The 16,160-nt window shown below is 36.8% G+C and overlaps 1 protein-coding gene across 1 annotated transcript; it reads left to right on the forward strand.

Annotated features, from left to right (window-relative positions):
* The first annotated feature begins 4,538 nt into the window (after positions 1–4,538).
* On the forward strand, positions 4,539–15,284 carry GMNN (geminin DNA replication inhibitor). Its single transcript, XM_029243514.1, has 7 exons — positions 4,539–4,677; positions 6,849–6,906; positions 9,860–9,937; positions 10,670–10,817; positions 13,161–13,243; positions 13,550–13,660; positions 14,871–15,284. The coding sequence occupies exons 2-7, from the start codon at positions 6,856–6,858 to the stop codon at positions 15,030–15,032; spliced, it is 633 nt and encodes a 210-aa protein (XP_029099347.1). The 5' UTR covers positions 4,539–4,677; positions 6,849–6,855; the 3' UTR covers positions 15,033–15,284.
* Positions 15,285–16,160: the final 876 nt, after the last annotated feature.

Genomic DNA, 16,160 nt, shown 5'->3' on the forward strand with positions numbered 1-16,160 from the left:
TAATTTTATGGGTCAACTTGACTGCACCACAGGGTACCCAGATATTTGAACAAGCATTATTCTGAGTGTTTCTGTGAGAGTGTTTTTTTTTTTTTAACATCTTTATTGGAGTATAATTGCTTTACAATGGTGTGTTAGTTTCTGCTTTATAGCAAAGTGAATCAGCTATACATATACATATATCCCCATATCTCCTCCCTCTTGAGTCTCCCTCCCACCCTCCCTATCCCACCCCTCTAGGTGGTCACAAAGCACTGAGCTGATCTCCCTGCGCTATGTGGCTGCTTCCCACTAGCTACCTATTTTACATTTGGTAGTATATATAAGTTGTGAGGGTGTTTTTGAATGAGATAAACATTTAAATCAGTAAACTGAGTAAAGCCGATTGGCCTCCATAATGTGGGTGGGCCTCACTCAATCAAATGAAAACCTCACTACCTCCCTTTCCCCCTTCAAGAGCACACTTTCCTGCCTGGGATCCTTTGAACTGGTCCCTGGTTCTACAGCAGCTACAGGTCTTTGGACTCAAAATGGACATTGGATCTGCAGATTTTAGACTTGCCAGCTTCCATAATCATGTGAGCCAATTCCTTATTTATATATATATATAAAATATACCCTATTGGTTCTGTTTCTCTGGAGAATCCTTCCTTATGTAGCCAACAATTCATTTTCATCATACAAATTTACCAACTAACTTTTGTAAAATTACTGCTATGGATTTTGTGAAATATTTCTCCATGTTCAAATCCTTTCAGAAATGGTCTGGGTTTAAGGAATAAAATATAAATAAACATGAAATGAAAGAGAGATTAAGAAGAAAATTTCTGCCTGGAATGCACTTGTTTTGAAAAAAAGAACACTGACAGGCCATCATAAAAATTCAACAGTTGGGGCTTCCCTGGTGGCGCAGTGGTTGAGAGTCCGCCTGCCGATGCAGGGGACACGGGTTCGTGCCCCGGTCCGGGAAGATCCCACATGCCGCGGTGTGGCTGGGCCCGTGAGCCATGGCCGCTGAGCCTGCGCGTCCGGAGCCTGTGCTCCGCAACAGGAAAGGCCACAACAGTGAGAGGCCCGCGTACCGCAAAAAAAAAATTCAGCAGTTACTTTATACAAATGACAACTAGTAGACCGAAATATGTCTTCTGTAAATAATGGACATCTCAGGATCAATACTCACTGTTCTGACACCACCCTTTTAAAGAGAGAATGAAATGTACAACGAGAAGAGAAATTATAATGGCTTTAAGTAAAAGGTTTATGTTCATCATGGACTGCACTCATTGTGTGTTTTATTTTTCATTTCCTTGGTGCTTTGTAATCACCTGTTAACTATCTTTTATAGCTGATTAGTCATCTTTAAAATTACTATGTGTCTCATATTACCTATTATTAAAATGTTGTCTTAACAATAAAAACCTTAATTCTGATACATTGAATTTTAACATTTTTTCCTACTCTCTCTCTTTTTTTTTAACCTTGCACATGTCACAGGTAACCTAAAACCTAAGTTAAACTATTTGAATATAATTCAGAGCTGGGGAATTGGGTAAAATGGATGTTCTACAAATGATCTTACATGAGCTTTCTGAATCAGAATGTAACAAATTATTATTTGTTCCCCTTGGCCGTTTTCAGAAGGATAGAGATTATCATGTAAAAGTCAGGCAATTTCTGCACTCTGGCTGAAAACCCTGGGAATTTAGTTTAGCCTTAATAAGTAATAACAAAATTTTAAAAGGTTCTATTGCTTTTCATTAACATTTTATCATTATTCTTTATACCATGCTAAATGATTTAGCTTTATTTTTCTATTATCATACAGTATTGTGTTTCTTTCTTCCTTTCTCTTTCACAAACTGATAAATGCTCTTGGGCAAGATAAGAAGACACAGCCCTACAATGCCCAGCAACGGAGTCTGTGCTAAGCTACAAGTGGCTAATAGAAAGATTACATAAAAATACCCATAATTTTTCAAAACTTGTACAGTGGAAGACTGCAATAAATTAAAGGATTATATATGAGTTAATATCACTGCATAAACGTAACCCTATCAATACCCATCGTTTCTTACTAAAGATAAGACACTATATTTGGATGCCTAGAGAAAAATACTGATTAAATGATTAACTACTTATCACTTTTTTCCAGATACCTGCAAAATTGTTTCCTTATAAATTGTTCTTCAAAAGCAATAGGAAATGATACGGTGAATTCCCTGGAGGTCCAGTGATTAGGACTCCGCACTTTCACTGCCCAGGACTCGAATTAGATCCCTGGTGGGGGAACTAAGATCCCACAAGTCACAAGCAACACAGCCAAAAAACAAACAAACAAAAAGCATATGTTTTGGAGACATTCCCCAGTACTTCGAGGGTTTGAGGAAACTCTGTCTCTTGAGAGAGGAATATTTTTAGAACATCCCTCTTTCCACATGTGGACTTTGAGTCAGAAGATCTGAAGTCTCAGTCTACCACTGCCTAGTTGTGTAAGATCTTGGACTTGTGACTTAGCCTCTCATTCTTATAAAAAAGGGAGTAGAAAACATTTGCCCTACATGGTTACTGAGAAGATTCAATGGGATAATGTACATTATGATAGTTTAGAGCAGCCAGGTGCCATGGAAATAAAATGTGAGACACAAATGTGAATCACATCTGTAATTACAATTTTTTCTGGTATCCATATTAAAAATATTAAAAGTGAACTTAATTTTAACAATATTTGTATTCAACCCAATATATCCAAAGTATTATTTCAACATGTAATCAATACAAAAAATTATGGAAACATTTTACATTCTACCTTCTTTTCACACTAAATCTTTGAAATTTGGTGTGTATTGTACATTATAGTACATTTCAATGAAAACTAGACATATTTCAAGTGCTCAACAGCCATCATGTGGCTGGTATCCACCCAAATGAATAGCATAGGTAGATATCTGAATTAATTTGTCACATCAACTAGTTGATCATTTAGCAGGCAAAGCATAAGGGATCTTACCTAAGCTGGTGACATGGTTGTTGCAGACTCTGGGGGCTTCACAATTTTTCCTAAGGGAGGCATCATCTCCTTTGGTATGCTGAACTTAAAAAAAGTCAAACAACACTAAAATGTATAAAGTTAACGTCTCTCCACACCATTCCAAAAGTAACCAATACTATTAGCAACTACAGATAACATCTGGGGAGGTGTGCTTCATAAGACGTTTAAAAAATCAATTCTTTTATTGCCTCTAGATTTTCAACTATGATAACCTCTAAATTCTACCCCTCTGTTTTGGTTACCATTTTCATACAGAAGCCATTTTTCTTTCCCAGCTTCTTAGTTCTGTTAAGAAATAACATTAGGTACTTTGCTTTATACAATACTTAGTACAGACTGCCTGAATATAACTTTTTATATATTTTAAAATATATACTTACTATTTGGGCTCTTTTCATCAGTGATGCCTTTTTATCATGTGGCTGAATGAAGAAATTAGAAGTCAGATTTAATTTTGACTGGCTGGTGTTTCAAAGTCAAATTACAAGGTCATCAAAATTCTTACTCAGAAACTCGGTCGTTTACTGACAGTTTTCAAATCAGTGGGTTGTTTCCTTTATTTAGAATTTATATTAAATGTTACATTTCACCCCAAAGAAAGCTAGATTTTGAGCTCCGTCAAAAAGAAATACGGGTGGGGCGGCTGGCAGGAGGTGGGCACGCAGAGTCTGCAGCGTATACAGCTGAGAAAGCATTTCCTAAAGGCGGTGCTGTGCGTAGTTAGTAGATAAATATTTCCTCCCTTCTGAGAATGATAATCCTAAGAAAAGTTAAGAAATGGGAAAACAGACTTGTATTATAATAGCTATGGTAGGTGTAAACAGAAGATTTAACAAGACTCCAGTAAACCGAAATGTACTACGCCCACAAAGAAAGTTGAGAAATTTGTAAAACGCCTTAAAGAAAAAAAAAAAAGCTAGACGTAATTATTATTAAGGCTTTCCTGCTCCTTCAGATTGCAATGGCAGTTGTTTTCCCGGCACCCAGAAGAGTACTTAGTACGTACTAGGTGCTCAGTGAATAGCAGGATTCATTGCAGGATTAGGCCTTCCGGCACTACTACCGCACCACAATGTAGTCAAAATACAAAAAACCAAAATATAAAAGGTCTTAATACAATTAGGAGTCCGCGGAACGAGGGTTTTACAGAAAAATAAGCTGTACTACTTTTACAATATTTTGTTCTCCCAGTGTTTACAACTAGTGGGCGCAGGTCTTTTCCCCGCTTGTAAAAGTCAAAAAAAAAAAAGAGGATTCTACTCTGAAGGGAAGTTCCGAGCACTGGTCAAAGGGCAGGATCCGAGGACACTAAAGAATTAGGTAGGAGAAGCCCCAGGATATTCCAGCCCAAACACACGCTACGCCCACCACGCAGGCGCAGGAAGGGGCCGAGCCGAAGCGGGCGGAGCCGAGAGGCGATTCGCCGGATTCGGATGGCCCCGCCCTCCGTCTCGTGTCAGACGATCACGTGGCCGTCTAGGGCCGAAGGGCGGAGTTCCAGTCTTACAGTCGCGCGCGCTAGCATTCCTGCGGCTGCGGGGACGAACGCGTATTTCCTGTGGACCTCACGCGAGGCGCCGGAGCCACAACTACGTGAGTTCGCTACGAGGATTGACCACTTCCATCCAGTAAGTGTGAGAGAGGTGACCGGAGTGGGTTCGCGGGTCTGCTAGACTAGCCGCTTTGGGCTCCCACCGGCCGGAAGTCGGGTACTCGTGTGACAGCTGCCGGGCCGCTGCCGAGGTCTAAGTGAAGGGGCTGTTGAACGGTCACAGGAGCCGGGACGGGGAGGGAGGTGAGGCTCGGGGCTGCCCCATTGGTTGGATCTGTTTTGGCGCGCTGTCCCGTCCGCGCTCTCTATTGGCTGGCGGGCGCAGTCCCTGTGGCGCGCTCAGCGGTTGGAGGGCCCTGGCGTGCGGCACCGGATCTTCTGCCCAGGTTTTGGTTTCTGGGTCTCTGTCCGTAGGACGAGCTGGCGGGGTCGCGGGGCCGTTTGTGTGCAGCTCCTTGGTGTGAGGGCCTCAGCCTGGGCGTGCCTGGCTGTCGGGATGAGGCGGAACATCCACCCTCTTGACCAGTAATTAACTGGCGGTGATCCAAGGGGGTCTGCAAACTGGGCTCATGGGACAAGGTCCCTGAATTCTGCGTCCCCCTTAAAAAAATTTTTTTGAACTTGGTGACACTTGTTTTCACCAGTTTATCAGGATTTCCTTGGACCCAGTCCTATGCCAGAGTTTTCAATCTAGTTGTTTAAAAGAACTAGAGAATAAAAAGTAAGGACGCGAGGTTTCTGGCGGGAGTGTGATGAACAAGTGAAGGATTAGACTTGATCCGTGGCTTTCAACTTTTTAAATCTGGACATGTACTAAAGGACATTTTTTACATCGCAATTTAGGATGCAACCCTCCAACTAAATTAGAACCTTCGCTAAGCAGTATTTATTTCTCATATGCCCTGCACTCTGACGTTTTCTCGTCTGTTTAGTTACATTTTTCTAAACAACCACTGAGTGATTTTGGAATCCCAGGCTGCAACCCGCAGTTTGAAAATCATTGCCTTGGCTCAGCTCGACCAGCATTTGCTTAATATTAACTAGAATAGAAAATAGGGTGCGTCACACAATTAGATTTTCTTTCCTAAACATTTTCGTTTGCGTTTGTGTGTGCTAGGGCACAGTGTAAAGTGTATTCACATGGGATGGGTCACAGTCAAAGTTTAAAAGCCACTGCACTGGGTAAAGAAAGGCATGCCACAGAAATCAGGGAGATCTGTTTGAGGGAGAGACATGGCTGGGGAGTTCAAAGCTGGGTTTGGAGTGAGTCCGGCCCAGTGGTGTGGTTAACAGCGTTACATAGCCCTTTGTCTCTTGCTCCCTTTTCTTTGCTTCCACCAGTGTCTCAGTTCATGATGGTGGTTACACATTCCCTACAAATGTAAATGCATAATCTTATTTGATTGGATATTAAATCACTGTTAAGTTATTGCTGGTTACCAGAGCCAAGTTTATTATAGCTTAAATCTGCCTTTGAAACAGTAGAGTTAGGATGCTGCTCTTGACTTGGGCACACCCAAGTATCCGTGTTTTGCTTTTCCTGGTGACTGTTTTTCAGATCTTTTTTTTTTAATTATTTATTTTTGGCTGTGTTGGGTCTTCGTTGCTGTGCAGGGGGGCTTTCTCGTTGAGGGGAGCGGAGGCTACTCTTCACTGTGGTGCGTGTGCTTCTCATTATAGTAGCTTCTCTTGTTGCGGAGTATGGGCCCTAGGCGTGTGGGCTTCAGTAGTTACGGCACGTGGGCTCAGTAGTTGTGGCTCGCGGGCTGTAGAGCGCAGGCCCAGTAGTTGTGGCACATGGGCTTAGTTGCTCCGTGGCATGTGGGATCTTCCCAGACCAGGGCTCAAACTTGTGTCCCCTGCATTGGCAGGCGGATTCTTAACCACTGCTACCAGGGAAGTCCGTTTTTCAGATCTTTGACAGCCCTGTATTTAATCCAGGACACTGTCATGTTTTGTAAGTTTGTTTAGAATACAAATTTTCCCTTTTGTAACAATACTTTTCCAGCCAGAATTAATTGTATGTGTGTGTATAGAGATATTAAGTGTCATTAGCTTTAGTCACTTGTCATTGACAGGGCTGAGTTTGGGTACAGTGAGAAAAGATAGTTCCATCATTTTTTATTGCTATGATTTTTTAATTTTTATTTTTATGATTGTACTTTCAACACCAACAAAAAACTAGGTTTCACTTTCTGATGCAGACCATATTCTGTTTTTGAATACTGGTCTTCTGTTCTTCACCAGGTGTACAATGAATCACAGTGTGAAGCAGAAACAAGAAGGAATCCAAGAGAATGTAAAGGTATGTGATGCAGTCACTTTAATTTGTTATAGAAGGCATGTAGTTAGATGTTTTTTGACATAATTTAGTCAAATTTAACCTGAATATAATTTCTATGAACGTTGAATTAATCAGTTTTTAGTCTGCGGGCAAGTAACAATAGAGAACTGTTTAAAAATTAATTATGGTTGAATATTAAGTTTTCTGATCCACATACATGGGATGTCTTTCCATTTATTTAGGTCTTCTTTACATTCTTTCAACAATGTTTTGTTGAAAGAAAAAAGTTTCAACAAAGTTTTTTGAGTTTTGAGTTTTTCACTTTTTTGTTAAATTTTTTCCTAAGTATTTTATTCTTTTTAATGCTATTGTAGCTGGAATCATTTCCTTAATTAAATTTTTGGGGTGCTCAGTGCTACGGTATAGAAGTACTATTGATTTTTGTACCTTGATCTTGTATCTTGCAACCTTGCTAAACTTGTTTATTCTAATAGCTTTTAGTAGATTCCTTAGGATTTTCTATATATAAGAAATGCTTTGTTTCTACTTTTACTACATTTCATGAAATGATTTTATTAAAATCCTTTTTGTGTATCTTCAGATTAGTGTCTTTGACCACAGAGACAGTTTGCATTATATTGCGTATATTTCCAAGGTATATGCTTATTACCATCCAACTTGCTCATTTTGCCACACTTTTTGAATCCCTGTATTATACTGTCACTGGAAATCATGTTCCAAATGTTTATTCTTATAACAATAAAGACAGAGCTTAATTTTGAGTTTGTAATTTTGACTGGCTTCACTCTTCAGGTTCTAAATGAATTTTCAACTTAGCTAGGGGGTCCTGCCACACAACTTAGACTATATGTATTCTCAGGATTCCTGGGAATGAGACTACATTGTTAAGAAAGTGTACCAGTTTCCAGATTTAAATTCAATAGTATAAATAAAAGCCTTTTTGTAAGTGATAGCAGGTGCTTTTTGATAGGTTGCTTTGTTTACCTTGCCTTAGTATCTTCCTTACATTATTTTTCGTGAATAATTTGCATTGATAATTTGTGAATTTTATTCCATCAGCTTTCATAAAGGGTGATGGCATCTTCCCACTGTGCTTTGTGTGTGTGTTTTTAAACTTTTTATTATGAAAATTTTTAAATATTCAAAAATAGAGTCAATAGTATAATCTCATTTTACTTCCCCCATTTTCAACAATTATCAGTATATGGCCAGTCTTGTTTCATCTCCATCTCCATTCACTCCCTCTTTCCTCCACTGAATCAAATCCCAGACAAATAATTTATGTAATTTCAGCAGATTCTAACAGTTAAAGAGGAGTCTAATATTTACTATCTACAGTACAACTATCTGGGATATAAAAGGATCTGGGTTCTGTTTGGTTCTGGTTCTGCCTCCAAAACTGTGATGTTGGGTGAGTTATTTAGCATCTCAGCCTCAGTTTACTCATCTGTAAAATGAGGGAGTTGGACTGAAACTAGGTCTGTAAAAGTACATTTTAGGAGTTCATGGATTCCTTGCCAATTATACACAAAATTCTGTGTGAGTATGCTCTTTTGTTTTTTTTTGAGGGGGTTCATAGAATCTCAAATTGTTTTCTAAAAAGATTACGACTCAATATATAAGAACCTTTCTGGCTGTAAAGAGCTTATTATTCTAACGCATGATCCATATGAATAAAACGATAACAGCAATATTGCATTTGGACGGCTGGATGCTATAAAGCTTACAGTTGTGAAAGTTAAAATCTTGGAAGTGGTCATTTAGCTGGCTTCTTTGGCCTTTATGAGTAGCAAGCATTTAAATAAATTAACACCTCCTATTATTAAGGTTCCAAAGTTGTATTTTCTTCTGTTTGTCTGGACAATGTTGACTAATCTGTAATCTAAATTATATCCGAAATGTTGGTGTAATATTTGTTCCCACAGTAGCCAGCATTTGTTCTTCAGTTAAATGGTGAGATAATAATCAGCAGTAGAAACTTTACCGTGGGAAAGGTGAACTCTAGTCCTGTGAAGCACAGTGTGGAATCAGTAACTTTCTCACGCTGCTTCGGTGTCATGTTCTTGCTGACCTTGTTTGAGTGTTCACCATTGTTTGCTATCCCGTGGTGGCAGTATAACTAATGATTTTTTGCAAAAATAGAGAGACCTTTTAGATCAGGAAATATACAGGAAGGTATTTACATATTACAAGGAAACCATTTTTTTTTCCAAAAACAATAGCTTGTGCATTTTAGAGTGTTTGTATGCCTCAAGCACTGACATTTTCTCTGCTGATGAATGGGCTTGAAGCAAAACTGTTTCTGCAGTCAGGTAAAGGTTGAAGGGGGGAAGCGGGTCTTCTTACATGTGTAATATTCTTTAAAGTGATATTCTTTTGGTGGATTCATATAAATGTGTTAGGGACTATTTGCAATTTAAAGGAAGCCTGAGATGAATCCTTTTGATTAGGGGAAAGTACTTTGCAGTGTAAATAATTAACCTTTTCCTCCAATTTACCTCTTTTGTGGGTAGCATTAAATGTTATGATGTTTGGTAAATTTCTAGTTTCTGTGTAGAAGATCTTTTTAAGAGGGAATACAAATGTTCCTGTTTTATTGGAATTTCATCATACATGGTTTGGAGTACTAGAACTTAATGTTTTATTTTTGTTTTAACTAAACAAACATGACTATAGCAAGAATGTCCGTTGAAATGGAAGAAGAGCTACTTGTTTGTGTCAAATTTGGGTAATGTGATTTATTCTTAGAATTTCTTCAAACTTTATTATAATTTTAGGGAAATAATAAGCTTGCTAGTTGATCAAATCATATGTAGCATTATAAAAGTATACAGCAGATCAAACATTAGTGTCCTTAGCATTTTTTTTTCTTTTGTAAATTACGGTAGCATTGAGATGTTAACACTCCATATAGGAACTTAGTAACCAGATAATTCATTATCTTGACTTTCAGAGCAGTCCTGTTCCAAGAAGAACTCTGAAGATGATTCAGCCTTCTACGGCTGGATCTCTAGTCGGAAGAGAAAATGAGGTGTGTATTATTGAGCTAGAATGGGGTACAGATGATGCTACCTTTACATTAAAAACATTTCAAAGAGTTCCTTCGTCAGAAATACCTAAATCATTGAAATTTGGAAATAATTTAAGGATAACATTGTATATTCCCCACAAAAGTGGTTTTTGTTTTAATTTTTCAATTTAGGAAGTTCAAAAGTGGTATGAATACCTGTAGTAGAACTGGGATAATGTAATAAGTTATGAGTTAACCTATAGGCATAATGTTTGATTTTTTTTTAAGAATAAAATGTTAGATTCAATCATTTACCCCTGTATGTAAATGATGAAATCATGGATGAGGGTTTCTAGACTTTTGAAAATAGTGTCTTTCCATGGTACTGAATCATTTAAATAATAAAAATAAATTCAGCTAAGCCTTAGGCTCAAGTCTAATTCAAAATAGTTGATGTAAATAAAATTCCTAAAATATAACTATACATTTTGGTAGAGTTTTGAATTGTGTAATTTCTTAAAAGGGCCAGAGATATCAGAAAGATAGAGATACGAGTGCTTTCGGTTTTTTAAAAATCTTTATTGGAGTATAATTGCTTTACAATGGTGTGTTAGTTTCTGCTTTATAACAAAGTGAATCAGCTATACATATATCCCCATATCTGAGTGCTTTAGTTTTAATTCATAAGAGACTAAATTGCTTAGCTTTCTTGTTCATTAAATAAAATGACTGATGTATATATTTTCATTATAGTTGGTTAAAAGCTTGTCCAAACGGAAACATTGGAACGACCAGTTAATATCTAAGACTTCCAGCTCTGGAGTTGTTACTGACCCAGAACACAGTGAAAATAAAAATCTTGGAGGCGTCACCCAAGAAGCATTTGATCTTATGATTACAGGTATGGAAAAAAAAAAAAGTGTGTGTGTGTGTGTATATATATGGCTTTTATCTTAAATTTTTTAATTATAATAAGGGTAAATATTATTTGTTGTACTGTTATGAACTCTTCCCACAGCTTCTTAATTTATTAGATATTTTACTTTTATGTTTTTGATAATTTAAGATTTTTTAACGTGTAAATATATAAAACAGTGTACATTTGGACAGGTCCTACTGTTTGGTAAATCCATATATGTATGAAATATTAAAGAAAAGGAAAGTGATTAATATGGCGGCTCTGATATTGGACTTATAAGACTTGGAAATAGTCTTTTCAGAAGAAAAATGTATAGAGATAATGAATTTGAAGAAAAGATACCAGGAGAATGAAATAAGGGAACAATAGGAATAATAAGGGGAGTGAAGATGAATGAGAAGCATGTGGCTCTAATAAATACTAGTTTTTAATGGCAGTGGAAATCAGAAGAGGAAGTTAATGATGTTTTATAAGTATTATGGAAGGTGATTACTTCTGTCCTAATCATGGGTCATTATTACTGAGGAAAAAGATTGAGCCTAGAGAAGTCAATTGTCTTACTCAAGGTTATAGTGACATTTGGGCTCATTTTGAGTCCCCTGAGGACAGTGAGGGGAAAAATAAGTAGACAGTGGGATTTCATTTATTGGATTTCATTTATTGGGTTGGCCAAAAAGTTCGTTCAGGTTTTTCTGTAAGATGTTAAAACCCGAATGAACTTTTTGGTCAACCCAATAGAAAGGTTGACTGCATACAAATAAAGAAGCTCTAATAATAATGTAGCATAAACAACAGGATTTGTGACACTCATATCTGATTTGGCTAAAATTAATGAAGATTGGTGGGGAAAAAAACACTAAAGTTAATTATGGAAATAAACAATTCAACTATACATTATATTGCTAACATACCACATAGATGAAAAACATTAATCCATGCAACTTGAACCCAGAACTCTGACTGTAGACCCTCAGAGGGCTATACTGTGAGGATTAAAAGAACTATAAAGAAATCTTGAATTTAATTTTTGTTGGCAGTGGTATTGGTGTAGTAGCAGTTTGGGTAAAAATTTGTGTATATTTTAGGATTGAGCAAATGAGTAATATGTTGATATTGTTGGGTCCATGGTATGGTTAAGGGAGATACAGTATATAAAGGGGAAGGAAAGGAAGAACTCTGTTGTGGAACTGGAATTGGGAGTGTTGGTATAAACTGATGATTTTTTAAAAAGAACCTTTCCTAACTGCCAATGAAAGAGCCCAGAAACAAATGACACCCGAATAAGAAGAAGCACCATCACATTGAGTTCTTGGTTTGTAAACACTATTCTCCACTAAAGCTCCCTGGAGAAATGGCTGCTTCCAGCACTGGGGCAGGGAAACTACAGAGTGAGCTTGGAATCTCTTGTGTTAGAAAATACGGAAGTACTCAAAACCTGATGGGTGCCGGTTATAAGGACAAGGAGTCTGCTTGAAGGGATTCCCCCCTGGCTAAATTTGGGAAAATTTGAGCATCAATATGAATAATGACAAGAATGGATTATAATACATTGAATTAAAAAAGAATACATGAATCCATACTGGTAATTTTCTTTTGAATTGCGGTAGGGAAAGTTCTTTTACAGAATAATGCCAACTACTAAATGTAGAAGGAACAAGAAACATCAGTGGAGGAAAATTGGGTGAAAGGTTGTTAGGGAACTGGATATTAATACCACAGACTCAAAAACTTTACTCCATAGATCATTTATTTGTTACTAAAGGAAAAAAGTATCTTTACAAGGGAGAAATCATCTTAATCAAGTGATCAAATTTAACATCTCCAGTATTGTGACCAATTAGTATGTGCTTCTTTGGTGATACACTGAGAAGGATACAACATTCTTACACAGTGTTCCTGCCAACTTGTGTAGCTTGAATTTAATCATGGAAATGGACAAATCCAAATTTAAGGACAGTGTAAAAATAACTGATCTGGACTTTTCACAAATGTGAATGTTAAATTAAAAAATATGAACACACAAAGCAAATGTTGCAAACACCCTTAACAATCTAGGTTAAAGTTACATGTGTATTGTACTTGTGTTTCAATTCCTTTGAAGGGATTGAAATCTTCAAAATGTTGGGAAAAATAAGAGAAAAAAACTGACTTGGCTTTCTAACATTAATCTTTAAAAAAATGGGTATTACTAAGTACTGAATGATATTGTAAACTTTTAAAAAATAGACAAAAAAGTTATTGGTTTTTTTTTTTAGTTATTGGGCTTTTACAGCAGTATACAGCAGTAATGATTTTCAAAGTTACATGTAAAACAATTTATTTTAGAAAATCCATCCTCTCAATATTGGAAAGAAGTGGCGGAAAAACGGAGGAAGGCTCTCTATGAAGCACTTAAGGAAAATGAGAAAGTATGTACTGAATATAATTTGTGGAATTTTTAAACATTCCAGGATTATTTTCTTTCTGCTGCTCAGGATATTTTATTAGAGCAATATAAACTAGCTTTAATGTTGTCTTAATAAAAATTTAATTAGGCAACTCTGTTACCAGAACTATTATACAAAAAGAAGCCTATTGTGTTGAGAGCCAAAGACAGCACCTTTGGTAGGAACTTTGTGCTAAATGTGTGTCAGCTATATACTTGGAGGCATATAATTTGGTTTACAGCGTAGCAAATCTATGAAAAACTGAACTTTTTGATTTATGTCACATAGCTTCATAAAGAAATTGAACAAAAGGACAATGAAATTGCCCGCCTGAAGAAGGAGAATAAGGAATTGGCAGAAGTAGCAGAACATGTACAGTATATGGCAGAGATAATAGAGGTAGGTATTTTAACATTCACCTGATTCAGAGGCATCTATTTTTCTATAAAGTTGAGGCAGTAGTGTGATCAGAAAGTGTTTGGGCTCTAGAAAGAGATTTCCCGGGTTTGAGTCCTAGCCCCCTACCTAGCACCATTAAGTTTGAGTCAAGCAGGTTATTTATCCTGTCAGGGCTCCATTTTCCTCATTTATAAAATGGGAGTAATAGTGCCTACCTTTATAGGCTTGCTATGAGAATAACAAGTAGAGAATAGGTAGAAAATTGAGAGAATTGCCTGTACATAGTGAGAGCTCAATAATTGTTAGATGCTATTATTATGAAGCAAAAGAACACCTATTTTCTTGTAACGATATAGAAAGGAATACTTACATCTGAAAAACATATGGAAAATTATATTTCACAGTTGTCATTTTCAGACAGGTTGTTTTTTTAAAAAATTTTTATTGGAGTATAGTTGATTTAGAGCGTTGCGTTAGTTTCAGGTGTACAGCAAAGTGAATCAGATATATATATATCTCCAGACAGTTTTTAATTTAACTATAATGCCAGTGAGATATTACTGTCATTTATAAAACTGGTAATTGGTGTACCAAATAACTTCGGTCGTCTTATCTGACTTTTTTTTTTTAAATTTGGAAGTAGCTAATGTGTTTATAAGAATTAGCCTGATGACTGTTACTTTACCAGTCTTAAAAAATAGGTCTTAAACTTATTCATGTCAGCAAAAAATTATCTTGCTGTTGGGGAGGACATTTTTCATATCAAAACTTCTCTTGTACTGAATTTCTGCCGTACATTTTAGTGCCACGACAGAACTCACGTCTGAAGTTTTCATTTGGAAGTACTGTAGTAGCTCTCTTAACTGCCATGGAAGTATTGGTCCAAAGCAGGTGGGAAATTAGGAAACCTGGTCCTTTACTGTAGATAGTTGGAGAAGTACTGATTTAAATTGTATTCTGAAAGCATGTGAGTACTTAAAAAAAAAAAAAAAAAAGCAAATTTTTAAACACTGTGACTTTGCAGAAATATGATCTAATACGGTTAGCACTTTGATCTAACAAACACTTGACTGCATGTAAGTGAATTTAATATAGAGACATTATGAAATGAACCCTCATTATAACATTGAGGGTCAGTTATATCAGCATACTGATAATGGGCTTGGATTGTGAAGTTTTTACAATAAATTATTGGTTTATTCTTTACAAGAGACTGAATCAAGAACCTCTGGATAACTTTGAATCACCGGATAGTCAGGAATTTGATTCTGAAGAGGAAACTGGTGAGGATTCTGAAGTAGAAGACTCAGAAATTGGTACATGTGCTGAAGAAGTTGTCTCTTCCTCTACAGATGCAAAACCGTGTGTGTGAAATTCAGTAATAGTGACTCATGAGAAATATACTGCCAACGTTCACCTCCACTGTAGTTCTTTGTAGCAGAGCAAATAACTTTATAATGAAAACTTGGACTCAGACTTCCTTGTTTGTATCCTGGGGCCCTATTATTGTATTAAAATACAAATACTATGTATTTTTAATCTACGGTGTTGTTTTGTGTAAATAGCATTTTCTCAGTTGTCAGACATGACTTGTGTATATGATAAATAAACTTCATTCTGTTGAGCTTTGTGTATATCTTGAAGAATGAAGTATAAGGAGTCTGGGTAGAAAATTTGTCTATTTCTGTGCTTTTGTTTTGTTTCCTTTCTAATCTGCTAACTAGCTTGGAGGAAACAAGGGGAAAATGAATTCTCCCTTTTTATACTGAGATAGCTGAGGTTTTACCTCGTAAACCTGGTTGCACCTCAAGCTCACTGGAGGGAATGTTGATTTCTAGACCCCATGCCCAGGTAATCTAACCCAGTAGGAGTGTGAGCATCTGGAGTCAAAGGCTCCCCAAGTGAATCTGAGTAGCCAAGTAAAGGCTGGTATGATCATACTCTTCTTGGAAGCTTAAAATGTTGGGGTGGTGTTGGTAGTCCTCTAGAGAAGCAAAGTGGGGAGCAGGTGAAGAGATGCATGAATAGCTAAGGGTTCTGAAACTTTCTATCTGCACATTTCACATACTGGTATAGACAAAGTATGTATATTGAAGGAATATGAAGTAAGGGTAGGGTGAAATTAAGGATTTCTCATATGTACTGTTCTGAAGGAAGAAAAGGACAAAATAAAGGGAAATTGTTTGCAAAGTATACAGCATTGGGATTAAGATCTGTGGAAAGCATACAAGAAGCTTTGTATAAATTGGCAATAAAGAGCAATGTCAAGCTTTAAAGGATTACTTTAGGCAAGTTATTCTTATAGAACTTTAATTTTCTTATCTCTGATATTAAGTCCACCTCTGTTTTTGTGAGAATTAAAATCTTTACTAGAGTGCCTGATCTAAATGCTTAAATAAATATTATTAATCTATAGCAACGCTGTCCAATAAAGTTTTCTGGGATGCTGGAACTGAATTCTCCAGTATAATAACCAGGTATCCATGTATGGCTTTTGAGC

Source organism: Monodon monoceros, unplaced genomic scaffold (genome assembly GCF_005190385.1).
Source record: "Monodon monoceros isolate NGI ecotype Baffin Bay Population unplaced genomic scaffold, NGI_Narwhal_1 Super_Scaffold_3, whole genome shotgun sequence".
Classification (NCBI taxonomy): Eukaryota; Metazoa; Chordata; class Mammalia; order Artiodactyla; family Monodontidae; genus Monodon; species Monodon monoceros.

Coding starts and splice junctions, on each gene's coding strand:
- GMNN (XM_029243514.1), top strand. CDS start 6,856: ATGAATCACAGTGTGAAGCAGAAACAAGAAGGAATCCAAGAGAATGTA. Junction 13,244..13,549: donor CACTTAAGGAAAATGAGAAA/GTATGTACTGAA, acceptor TATGTCACATAG/CTTCATAAAGAAATTGAACA. Junction 13,661..14,870: donor ATATGGCAGAGATAATAGAG/GTAGGTATTTTA, acceptor ATTCTTTACAAG/AGACTGAATCAAGAACCTCT.